Raw genomic sequence first — 14,022 nt, forward strand, 5'->3', positions numbered from 1 at the left:
CAAATCAAAGATGGCGAGAAAAATGTCATCTATATATATAAAAGAAAGTCGTGTTAGTTACTTCACTTATAACTCAAGAACGGCTGAACCGATTTAGCTGAAAATTGGCAGGGAGGTAGTTTAGAGCCAGGAGAAGGACATAGGATACTTTTTATCCCGTGCGATAAACCGTTCCAGCGATATCAGTGAAAGTCGAAATGGAATTTTCTGATTGGCTAAAAGCTAGCCATTGTTTTAAATTTTGCTATAAACGATTCAATTTTCAAATATCTTGAAGATAACAACAGTGATATTTTCTATCTTATAACTCTATTCATTTAGAAAAGTAAATTAAAGTAAATTGCATATACTTTAATTTTTAATTCGCGCATTTCTTTATGTCAGGTGAGCACAAGCAAGTAAAATCAACGAGAATAGATTTCTTAATTGTTGGTCGTATCACGGATTCAGTACTGTGAAAACTGTTTAATAAATATAAAGACAAAAGCAAATTTCATTCAAATTGCACGTTTTCAGAAATATTTATATTTAGTACGTAATTTTAGGTTAGCAAAATTAAATATACTTTTCGAAGATTTCAGTGCTGTGACAGTTGTCATTTGAAAACTATTAGTTTGTTTGTTTATTTATGCAAAGTTTTCGAATTCATCCATTTTATTTCTTTCATTTATAAAATTGATTTTTGTTTTAAATCTTATAATTTTCATATTTCTTATTCATCTCATTTTTATTGCTCTTTTTATTATTTAAAATATGTATGTGATATTTCGATTTAGCAAATTTGCGACCACTGCCAACTTTTACATTTCTTTTTCGTTGTCAGAAAGAATATTTGCAAAAATATGCCGCCTAAGCAAATCGCTCTTAGTCGGTCGACATCTCAAGCGCGCAAAAAGAGAACTACCCGTGTTTCAGAAACATCAGAGCAACGGGAAAAAGACTTGAAACTAATCGAGAACAGAATGCTTTTGCCCGTTCCTTAGAAACGTCTGAGCAACAGGAAAGAAGACTGTCAACAAATCAACTACGAACTACACAAGCCCGTTCGTCGGAAACATCAGAGCAACGGGAAGCAAGAATGAAAACCGACCGAGAACGCATTTCGCTATTCAGACGCTGCCAATACTCTGATTTGAATTTCAGTGCATTTCACTATGATCCGACAACAAACTATAGTCTTCACCCAAGTGTCATCATCGGAGAAATATATCAATTATGTATGTTTTGTAATGCTCTCAAATTTAAAAATGAAACAGCTGAAATTTGCTGTTCTAGAAGCATACAGAAACTACAAGATTTTACGTCGCCTGCCGAGACATTATCAACCTTCGTATCAGGTCAAACAAACCAATCGAAACATTTTTTGGCGCATATACGCCGGTACAATTCGTGTTTCTAAATGACTTTATTCGGTGCTACACGTATCCTGAACGAGAATTACATCCCAACATTCAAAGTGCAAGGCCAAATTTATCATCGTGCAAGGATCACTTCTTTCAATGCCTAACGCAGATCATAAATTTCTACAAATTTATTTCATGGATAACACAAATGATCAAGTCAATCAACGTTGTCAGGTAAACAATGGCACTAAACGAAAAATTGTTACCGTATTAAAAAAATTTTTCGATCAACATAATCAGTTAATTAGGCTGTTCACAATTGCCCTAGACTAAATGTCATCCGATATTTACAAAGTTGTTATTAGAGCTGAAAAAACACCTGTAGGCCACCACAAAGAAAAATACAATGCGCCAACATTGGATGAAGTGGCTATTGTTATAGTTGGCGAAGAATTTACCTCCCGCGATACAGTTCTTCATCGCAGAAATCGTGACGTTCAAAGAGTTCTCAGAAACGTATCGATCATATGATGCATTGCAATATCCTATTTTATTTTGGTGAGGAGAGGAGGGATATTATTTTAACATAAAATTAAGAAGTCCGCAAACAGGCGAGAAAACCAATAAGAAAGCAAGTGCAATAAGTTTTTATGCATATAGATTAATGATTGCCAAAACGCTGATAATCATACTTTAAAATGTCGACAATTAGTTCATCAATACATTGTCGATATGTATGCGAAAATTGAAACTGAACGCCTACTGTATATTAAATTAAATCAAACCAAATTACGTTCAGAAGAATGCATTCATTTACGGGATGCAATAATTAATGATGGTAACGTTAATCCTAATGATGTGGGGAAAATGATTATATTGCCGACTACATTTGCAGGGAGAAAAACTTGGACTCCCTGCAAATGTAGTATTCATACATGTCTGAGTATTCATACATGTGCCTTGGACTCCAAGGCACATGTATGAATACTCACAGGATGCAATGACATATGTTCTCGCATATGGGCTCCTAGATTTATTTATTACATTTACGTGCAATTCTGCTTGGGTTGAAATTAGAGATATTTTGTTACCAGGACAATCATCATCGGATCGTCATGATATTACAGCACGTGTGTTCAAACAAAAATGATAATCTTTACTTGATTTCATCGATTTTTATGATTTCATCGTTTTTCATGTTTTTAGAGAGACACGGTGTTGGGTGTACTCTATTGAATGGCAAAAACGAGGATTGCCTCAGGCACACATTCTAATTTGGCTTATTGAAAAAAAAACCACCTTCTAAAACTGATCAGATATCAGCAGAAATTCTTGATGTCACCATAGATCCAGTCTTATTTCAGATCATTGTCCAAAATATGTTTCATGCTCCGTGTGCATCACCATACATGTCTGTTTGAAAATGCACTAATGATATCCTAGAGAATTAACTGCTTTTTTTCACCATTAAATAAAATTTGCATTTCAAATCATAATCGCAAATGTCATTTACACACTTAAATACAAAATTCAAATTCAAATTGAAAGCGTTGCAACGCACGCAGGGTACAGCTAGTTTAATATATTTCTATGTTGCATCATTTTTGAAAGGTATAGTGCTATAAAATGGCACTTTTTCATCAAAAGTTTGTTAAGCACAAAAAGAAAAAAAAATCGTCTAGAAAACGCATATCAAATACTTAACAATAAATCCAAGATGACTACGAAAAAAGCCATTGCCATGTTTTCATTCTTGAAAGTTATAGTGCTGTCAAATGACATTCTATCATCAAAATTTTGATAAAAAAATAATCAAGAAAATCCAAATAAAAAATTTGACCGAAAATCCAAGATAGTGAGAAAAAAAAACGTTGTTATTATTTTTTTAAATAAATTTTTTTTAAAAATAATCAAGAAAATCCAAATCAAAAATTTAGCCATAAAACCAAGATAGTGAGAAAAAAGAACATTATTATTTTTTTTCATATTTATTATTATTTCATATTTATTATTAGACTATTATTCATATTTTTTGAGGTATAATGTTGTCAAAAAAAGTCACATTTTTAAAGGAAGCACAAAGCCGAAGTTCAGGCCTTTAGACCAAGTTCTCCATAACAGGGCCCTTTTCCATAATTATTTTGTTTGTAAAGGGTAAAAGCTTGGCAAACAAAGATTCTGTTTATTCCTGTGGCCAAGGGTAAAGGATTCCCTATCAAATTCGTGTTTTGACTAAATTCAGGTAAATTTAGTCAGTTGCCGCAACCCAAAAGACCTGGATTGGTCCACTGCTTGATATAGTATTATGGGTACTGAGAGACTCGGCTGAATTCTGCAAACAATGCCTTGTTCTTTTTCTTCAAGAGATACTTATATACAAGAAAAGTTTCAAGAAATAATGAATTTAAGACAAAAATTAAAATAAACAATGATTGAAATAAATAATGCACATTATTTTTAGATGGCATAGCAAGGGGGCCTCCGATAGTTCTGCTTCTGTAGCCTCTGTAAATCTAAATGGGGTCCAGTGTCTGACTTGAATATATCTCAAATCATACAGAATACATAACATTTAAAATTTATAAAAAAAATGAGATTGTTCATATATATTAATAATCAGTAAGGCATACTGTGGAAATTTATTTCAATTATTTAATTACATCTTATAAAGAAAATTATTATTTTCAACCTCGATTATAAAGAGTTTGATTTATGAAAAATTAGACTCTAATAAACATCGTGTTCGAAATTTCTCAGTCTCACTATATACTTTTTTCTACATAAATATTGATAGATGGCAGCACCATAATATAAAATTTTAATAGTTTTTCAGTGATTTATAATACTTTGTATCTTGTATGACTTGTACAAAGAAAAGTTGTTTATTTTAAAGAACCGTACATATGTTATGGCATTTAATGAAATGGAATATCACACAACCTCCCAGTAATCAGATGTTTGATTTTATGGAAAAAATTATTCAGTGAAGACCAACATGTCACGGTCAACTTTATGATCTTTAAGAGATGGCAGCACCATAGAAAAAGTCATCACTTGTTATCAATAACATTGCGCAATGTTAGAAAATTTATTCTAAAAGTGTAGTAATTTATTAAAAACAGTTTTCACTGAAGTGTATCAAAATCAAATATCTCATTCTGTAAGGTTAACCAATATTTTCTCATTGAGTTAAAAACAAAGAAAGAAGTAATCAAAATGAGTGTTTTTAATTTCTGTATTTTAGAGTTTAATTGTTTCCAATTTGACGAAAAAAATTTATTAAAACATTAGTGATATATAATTTAGTTTAAACGATACTAATGTTCAAGCTTTCATCAAAAACATTGGAGAAATTTCTTTTTGGGAAGCTATGTGCGAGCTATGTGCGTAATAAAACAATATAACTAATAAATCGAATATTTTTGTCGAATTCCTGGAACATATTTTACGAATGCTGGCTGGAATTCCGAGCAGACGTTATCCATAAATTTCGTCACTGGGGACCAGATTTCTTTTTCAAATTCAACAGTTACTTTCCCACAATTCTTACCAATTTCATCCTCAGCACATTTATAGCTGCTTTGATAAGCACTGGAATGAGAGAAAAAAATATTAATAAAATTACAATTAAAAATTGAAAATAAAATTAACTAAATACAATAAATTTTTTTATTTGACATGTACATAAGTAATATATATGCAGCATACTCACGATATATCTCGAACTTCGACTTATCTAAAACTTTGTTTTGTCAAAAAAATGTTTTTGCATTGGCATTATATAGTCGCCAAATATTAATTTGAATTCCTATGTCGAAGGGTTTCTTTTCGCAATGTAAGTTAATTGTAAATCAATTATTTTCCACTTGATGCATAATTATTTTTATCTACTACTTTCTCTTCTACTTGATGCATAATTATCATTGCTGAACTTAGACTTATAGTCAACCATCAATACATATATATTCATTAGTAATTATTCTAATGCTTCATGTCTCTACTTTTATAGTAATATTTTTTAGAATATATTTTTCTAGTTTTCAGAACGTATTTAGTTCTGAATTTGTTATTACAAAAACTTGCTGGCTCGAAATTTTTTTAAGCTTTCTTTCGAGCTATCCAGAGTATACTGTAAGTAGGTAAATATAAATTTAAAATTACTGTTAGACACTTTAATTTAAAAATTTAATTTACTGAAGATGATAAAAAGAAATTAGCACAATAACTTACAAAATCGCAGGTGTTTCCTTTTTCATGTATTTATATGATTTTTGTTCAAACAAGATAGAAAATAAGCACATATTTAAGGGGAATTTATTTTTGTATACTATGTCAACTTTCATCTAACAAAAGGTACCTCATGATAGAATCAAGTTAACAAGTCTTATATGGTAGTGAATTGGTATTCAATATTTATAGTGGTAGTTACACCATTTTACTCCCCTTCCGGAATTTTATCTGTGATAGAATTCGATAAACAAATACCACTATTTGATTTATGCTGTTTTTTTATTTTATTTATTTATTTATATATTTTTTTTTCCTCATATTTTTCTTCATTTTTTTGTTTTTTTATTTCACTCATTATTATTTTATTCTTCATATTTGCTTATTGAGCGGGAGACTTTTAATTACTTCACTGGATTTTATTATTATTTTTTTAGTGCAATATTTTACGCAAATCAACTGTTTAATGTGGACAATCCATTGATGGTGAATTCATGTCACGTCCGCTGGTCACCAAAGAGGGATTTATTTATCGACCATGTCAACCTTCATCTATCGAAAAGTGCCTCAGGATGGAATCAAGTTAATAAGTTTTATATACAAGTGAATTGGTATTTAATATTTATAGTGGTATGTTCACCAAATATTAACCACATTGCACATAATAGGGATCGTAAATTAATATTTAAGATTACCAACTATCTGATATAAATATAAAGAACTATATCTGATAACCAACATAAAAACTTCGAAGCATCCTTGATTGTCTGAGAAAGCTGAAGTGAAATTTTTATCCATTATGGGTGTCGCAAAATAATATTTAAGAGAGGAATCTGCTCAAATTCAGACGGACATCTATTGAAAAAGATGCCATTAAAAACTTTAAAACATGTTTAATTTGTTAAAATATATGTAACTTATTTGAAAAAGTATTGTTTATTTGGAAAATTATGTATGCCTTATTTATTTTGAAAATTAAAGTGTCTCTTAATAAGCAGATTCTAAGAACCAAAAATTTTGAAAAATTCATTTATAGTCAAAATTTTTTTTTATTTTCAAATTTATTTCATAAATTTTTGCTCACTATACTACCAGGTTATCAAGCAAGTTTTGTTTTCCACTATTGATTTTATAATTTTTATTATTTTTCTCATAGAAATGAATCGAAATTTAAAATTACATTTTAAATCAATACATTCTAAATCATACTTAATCATTTTAAGTTGGAGATTTTAAGGTAGACATTAATAGAAATGGGTTCTTGAATTGCAAGAGGGGTAAATTTTGTGAAGAAAACTAAGAGAAAATTTCGATTAACAGTTCGCATTACATTAGTTAATTAATAAAAGAAGCATTTAAAAAAAAAAAAGAAATTCAAAAGGGGGAAAAAATGGATGCTTTTATAGTTTTAAAGTAGATGGCAGCACTAATAATATTGGCTTTGCTTTGTTACTCTCTTTTATATTGGCTTAATATAGGATTTTAAATTCGTTCTATTTCGTTATAAAAAGCATAAAAATCAGGAAATTCCCATACTACTCACATTTTCGTGTGAATTGCTTCAAAAAAGTTCTTAAGCATGAGTGAATTGCAAATAATTTAAATTGGTCAGATTTTTTGTGCTGCCATCTATATTTCTTTAGTCAGTCAATCTTAAGAAAGCAACAGAAAATCAAAAGTATCAATGAAATAATTATTTATTGTTAAAATTCCACTTACTCGCAGTGATCTTTGTTGAAAACTTCCGCTTCTTCAAACTCTAAGAGAGCTCCACACTTTTTTTCTGTCTTTTTTCTGTGTTTATTTATACATATTGCGTTCGCCAAGTATTCTAAAAAAATAAAAATAAAAATTCCAGACATTGTTTTTTGCTATTAGCTGTTTTAAAATAAGAATTTTTAAAATATTAAATCTTTTAGAAAGTTCATTACATTTAACTATTCAGATTGCCTGAAACAAAAGAAAATGCAATTTGTAAATGTTTGCTTCACAAAGTATTTAGTTAGTAAAGTTGCATAATAAGGTAAAGGGTTAGTATTGTTTATTATTTTTGGGGGTTAGTTTAATAAAATAACTGAACAAATTGTCAAAAAATCATTTGCAATTTGCTTTTTTTCTTATGCTTTTAAATTGTTTCATAAATAAAAAAAATAAGGTTGGCATTAATGCAATTACATTTCATTTTCAAAAAATGATCTAAACATTAACACATGTAATTAATTATTAATGAGCTTATTTTTCCACCTAACCATATAAATGCTTTGTTTTTCTGAAATAGAATCTCCCAATTTTTCAATAAACATTTTTAGAATAAAATTTTAGTTTTTTTTTTAAACTTGTTTTTATGTTGTTTTATTTACTTATAAACGCATAATTACAAACCTTTCACATAAATTTTCAGAACTATTAAAAATTTTTAAGCACGAATTAATTTTGTATTTCTTAATTAAAAGCGCATAGCCGTTTATTAAAATTTTTTAAAAGGATATTTTTTCAAATTGCAACCGTCGAAACAAATTTTTTACTACAAACATAATATAATTGTAAGTCTTCATGTACTCTTTAAGAGTTTTATTTTAATTTTTCAGACGATTTAAATTTTAGTTATTTTTAATCAAAAGTAACATAACTGCAAACATTTTTTGTACATTTAAAAGGATTTTTTTTCTTCTAAAATTCAAGTAGAAATTAATCACGTATTTCTTTTTACAAACAAATTATTACAAGTACTTCATGCATATTTTTACTATAAGTTTTTTTTAAAATTTTGCTTAATCACTAGTATATAAAACTTAATTGCAAACGCTAACCTTTCATGTAAATTTTCATATTAAAGTTCTTTTAATTTTAAAAGTGAATTAAGTTATAATTTCTTAATTGCCAAAGTAGAGTTTTAAACTTTTCATTAACTTTAAAGTTTAAAACTTTTATGGTTATTATCAGTTTTTTTTAAAAATTACAAACGTCAAAATAGTTTGCATACAATAATATTTTAATACGAGCACAATTTCTATCTTCACTGTCTCATGCATAAAAAACTGTTTTCGGTTGTAATAAACATTGTTGGCTAGAGGAAAATGAAGTAGCAAGACATCAAATGCCCAGATCAATTTCAATAGTTATTCTATTATTCTACAAATATAACACTAGCTATTCTATTATTCTATAAATATAACACTTTGTATTCTATTATTCTATAAATTTAACATTGGTGTCCTAATATTCTATAATCACTGTTGTTCTATTGTTATATAAGTATAGCACTGGCTATTCAATTATTCTATAAACATCAAACTTTGTATTCTATTATTCAATAAATTTTACATTGGTTCTCTAATATTCTATAACCATCACACTGTTGTTCCATTGTTCTATAAACATAGTACTGGTTATTCAATTATTCTATAAACATAACACTGGTGTTCTCTCATTCTACAAATATAAACTTACTCTTTTGAATGGGATCATTTTTATCACATATTCTATTGAACATCTTATATTCCTCTTGAAAGAATACACTCAACCTCTCTAACTCAGAATGTGGGCAGTTGATAGCAAAATCATTCAGACATTTTAGAATTGGCAAACTTTGTCTGCAATGAAGAAAATACCATTTAACGTCATTCAGCCATTACTGGTAAAGAAACAAACACATGAAGGCAACTTACTTGCATTTTTCTAACAATTCTGCTTCATTTTCAGCCATTCCATTTTTTGTCGTCTTATCACCGTCAACCAGGAAGGCACAAGTAACCAATTCTAGTCCTGTACATTTTGGAACTGCTTCAACTGCAGTTTGGATAGCTATAAAATATTATAGGAAAATTGAGCGGAAAAAAATCGCTGCTTAAACTACAGTTTGGATAGCTGTAACATATTACGAAAAAATAGAAAGAAGAAAAATCACTGCTTCAACTGCAGTTTGGATAGCTATAACATATTATGAGAAAATAGAAAGAAAAAAAAAATCACTGCTTCAACTGCAGTTTGGATAGCTATAAAATATCATACGAAAATAGAAAGAAAAAAATCACTACTTCAACTGCAGTTTGGATAGCTACAAAATATTATGGGAAAGTAGAAAGAAAAAATCACTCCATTCTTTCGAAAGAAAGTGTCACATACATCTTGATTTTTGCACTCCCACAAAAAATCGGATCAACGTCGGGACTTTGAACCATAATATGTAAATTGCTGTAGGCCTAATAAGGAGATTAATTGCACAATGTTTCCGTTCAACTCTAATGATAATATTGAGAAATAATTAAGATTTACAATAATGGGGATATTAAGGTTGCATCAAGTTCGCACGATTTTATGGTTCAACACGATTATATATATTTTTTCAGAGTATTTGTCATAGACTAATCGAAAAATCTATTTAATAATAAAATCTACTATCTAATCTATTTAGTAATATCTAAGCTTATTACAACAGCTTATTTTCCTTAGGCTAATAATGAAACGTGTGAAGTATTACTTAATCAGATTTAATTTTCTTAGGCATAAACTTTTAATAAAGCTATTTACAATCAGCCTTTACTACTCAGTTGCGTTACCATGCTTGGGAAACTCATATTATCGGATATTTCTCTTCTGGTATTTGGCTTGACATTTTACCCTAAATTTCAAATAATGATTATAAGATTAATTTATGAAGCAACAAGCAAGTAATTTTCTTTGGCACGTCTTTAAGCTATATCGAAAGCTGGTAAACGGTAATTTAAAAGCGTAGAAACATTAGATAAAAAGAGATTTTTTTAATATCTAAGTCAGTGATTCTCAACCTTTTTTTTGTGTCGGCACACTTTTAACGATTTCGAAATTTGACGGCACAAAATGAAAGCAATTAGTTTAAAAGTTGTTTAATTACCTATAATACACTGTGTTAAATAGTTTGTGATAATAATTTTGAATGTGAAATAAAATAATATGTACTTCAAAAGCACATTTATTAAGGGATTAATTATTTCTTTCGACTAATTTTTTATTAGTTAGTAACAGTTTTTTTTGCTAGTTATTAATTGTTAGCTTGTTTTCCATAGTTATTAACTGTTAGTTTTTTACATTAATTATTATTTTTTGTGATTTCTTGTTAGTTAGTTTTTTGCTAATTATGTTAGCTTATTTTTTTTTTTGCTAGTTATCCTTTGTTAATTTGTTTTTATAACTATTAATTGCATAGCTTACTTTATTGATTAGTTTTCATTTTCGCTTGGAAGTTAGTATTTAGCTTGTTTTAGCCTTTGTTAATTAATAATTTTAATAGTCATTAAATTTCCTACTAATTTCAACATTATTTAAAATTGTGTGTCAAAGACAATTTAAACACTTCCTTCTTATTTTAAGATTGTCAAAGACAAGACAATCGCCCACAAAGAGATGTTCACGCGGTTAAAGCGTGGAAAAATTATAAAAAGTACATATATAATATTATATATCTATACACTTTTCTTTAGTTTAAACTTTACTTGTAATAAAAAGAGCATTAATTTTTATTGTATCATTTCTAATATTTGGCGGCGCATTTTAAGAATTTGGCGGCACACAAAAGTGCCGCGGCACAGTGGTTGAGAATCACTGATCTAAGTGAAGGGATCATATCAAGTATCACATAAAAGTGATTGTAACGTTTTTTTTTAATCAGAGGAACTTGAATAATGACATTTTCGCTTAAATACGGCAAATGTGGTTTAGTTACTCTATAAAAATGTTCTATTGAAATATGTTTTTTTTTTCTTTATTTTTTTAAAAATCTTCATTGAGAGTTTGTGGACTTTTTATACACGCTTTTAAATCTATAAAACTCAAATATTATTCGCGGAATATGCATTTCTTTGAATCATCATTTTAATTTTTCTGCAAGGAACCGAACAACATGCCTATATTTTTATTTAATTTTTAAAAAAAAAATTAAAAATAGGAAAAAATATGTATTTTAATTTAGGTATTTTTTAAAAAACTTATAACAAGGAATACTGATTGCAAATTAGAGCAAAGTTTTCATTATTCTAAACAATATAAAATTAATTTATTTCAAAGTAGAAGCATAGCTTTTTAATTTTTTTTAAAAATAGAATGTATGTATACTTTTTTATTTATTCTTATTAAATAAGTTTATATATTTGTATCCTTTTTTCTCAAATAATATTTTTTAGTATGCTTATGTTGTATACTTCTTATTATTGTTATTATTGCTTATTTTGTGTATAGTTTCAAAATATGAAACATAACTTTTAATTTTTTTAATAGAAATTTTATGAACTTATTACATTGTTTTGTATATTTATTAAAGGATATCATAGCATAAAAGAAAGAAATAAAATATTTATTTTTTAAAAAGCTTCTAAAATTTTCCCTTGCTTCCATTAATAGATTTTAGTTTCATAAAATAAATGAGAAAAATCATATTCTCAAAACAAGCTAGGGAACATTTTGGTGATGCCGATAACAAAATCAATTGAGGCTTGTAAAACGTGAACAACACATATTTTAGACATTTAGTTAAATTTGTTTGCAGAAAATTGAAAAATATATTTTTAACACGTGTATAAATGTTTAAAAATTTAATAAAAAATGAATTTTTAATGTGTGAGATATTTTAAAAGCTTATAGAAAGAAAATGAAGATTAATTAAGGTATGGATATTTTTTATGCTAAACAATAATTACAATTTTGTTTAAATAATATATTTAGTAAAATGAAACATTAGAATCTTAAATATTTTGAACATTTTCGTATATTTATTGCAAGTCGCAATAACAGAAAAAAATGCGCCTTCATTTTTTAATTAAAGGGACTCAAAAACATGAAATAAACCACAATAAAATATTTCATGTTTTAAAAATTTAATGAAAATTATTACCTGAAACGAAAAGTAGGAAAAATATGCAAAGAAACATTTTGGTGTTGGCGAAATAAGACAATTGTCAGCAGTTGTGAAAAGTATCAATAGAATATTTCTAAAATAATATTTGTGTGATAACTGATAACAGCTATTCCAACACCCGCTCAATACCTAACGATTCACACGGAAATGGAACATTCGTTCTAAGCGTTATTTTATTTAAATTAATTGAAGATTATTGCTTATATTGCGAAAATTCTGATAAAATTAATACGAAAAATTTGATAATAGGAATCTTTTACCGTAGGAACAAAATTAACTTTTAATAAATTATAACAGACCTCTCCTGTACATTAATTTTTTTCTTATTTTGTCTCAAAAGTTTATTTGTACTAAGGTTTTGTTAAGAAACCGAGAAATCCTAAGATAGAAGAGAAAAACAAGCAAAATACAAGAAGTTATAAAAAGAGGAAAAGCTTAAGGCAGCATAATACTAAGTCACATTTTTAAATTTTTCAAGAGACCGTTTTTCATAAAAACACCACGATTTCCATTTAAATTTAAACGATAAATAATGATTTTTTAAAAAATTCATTGTTTGAAGAATCATTAAGTAATAATCATCATTTAAAGAATCATAATCATTTTATAATGATCAATAAAAATAATTAAAAAATGTTATAAAATTCTGCAATAAAGAAAAAAAAACATTAAAATTTTTATAATTAAAATTTTGCTTAAATTATAGACTGATTAAATTTTTTCTCTAAATTTAAAAACTTGAAAATAAAGTATTATACTTTTGACTTGCAATTTCTTATTTCAAGTAAACAATTTCTTAAGACAGCTAAATTTACAGTTGAAACAAAACTTGAAAATACAATTAACTTAATAATAATTTGGAAATATAATTTAAAAATAATAAGCTTAATAATAATTAAAAATTTAAATAATAATTTACAAAATAGTAAAACGAATTAATAGAAACTACTATAAAAATCATTAAAATATTTTAAAATTTTAATTTAAATGTCTTATGCCCTTAATTAAACTTAAAATTGTGTCATGCCCTTAAATGTAAAAACTTGTCAATAACTTTAACAAATAATTCACTCTTCAATTAGCAATATGTAAACAACCATTTGCACGAAATTACTAAATCTATTAAATAAATTAATGAAAAAATTTTAAATCAAAGTATTAATTAATGAAATGAATAATTATTTTTGAAAAATAATTGATTATTTTATAAATAAAAAATAATAGTAAAAGAATGGAAGTTTTTAAAAATTGTAATAAAAATTCATGAAAATATGTTTAGAGTTTATGATGATCACCTATTTCATACTTCAAGTAGCAGTTCGTAAGCCACCGTTTTGTCAAAGGCACTTAATTTATGGATGAAACTAGTTTTATTTTTTAGAAAAATAGTTAATATATTTTTAAAACTGTAAAAACTATGATAATTAATTACAGTAAAAAACATTCAAATATGATAAAATTTTATGACTTTTAAATCTAGCTTATAAGTAAAAATATTTCTAAACAACTTGACCACTCTTTTAACTACTTAACCACTCTTTTAACGTTTCAAGCATAAGTTTG

General features: G+C 27.1%; 1 protein-coding gene across 1 annotated transcript; it reads right to left on the reverse strand.

Moving 5' to 3' along the window:
• Positions 1–3,963: 3,963 nt before the first annotated feature.
• LOC107450399 (uncharacterized) lies at positions 3,964–12,593 on the reverse strand. Its single transcript, XM_043042572.3, has 5 exons — positions 12,436–12,593; positions 9,239–9,374; positions 9,021–9,163; positions 7,290–7,401; positions 3,964–4,934 (listed from the first exon to the last, which is right to left on the reverse strand). The coding sequence occupies exons 1-5, from the start codon at positions 12,470–12,472 to the stop codon at positions 4,748–4,750; spliced, it is 615 nt and encodes a 204-aa protein (XP_042898506.2). The 5' UTR covers positions 12,473–12,593; the 3' UTR covers positions 3,964–4,747.
• Positions 12,594–14,022: the final 1,429 nt, after the last annotated feature.

Source organism: Parasteatoda tepidariorum, chromosome 7 (assembly GCF_982258835.1).
Source record: "Parasteatoda tepidariorum strain Cologne lab strain chromosome 7, Ptep-v5.0, whole genome shotgun sequence".
Classification (NCBI taxonomy): domain Eukaryota; kingdom Metazoa; phylum Arthropoda; class Arachnida; order Araneae; family Theridiidae; genus Parasteatoda; species Parasteatoda tepidariorum.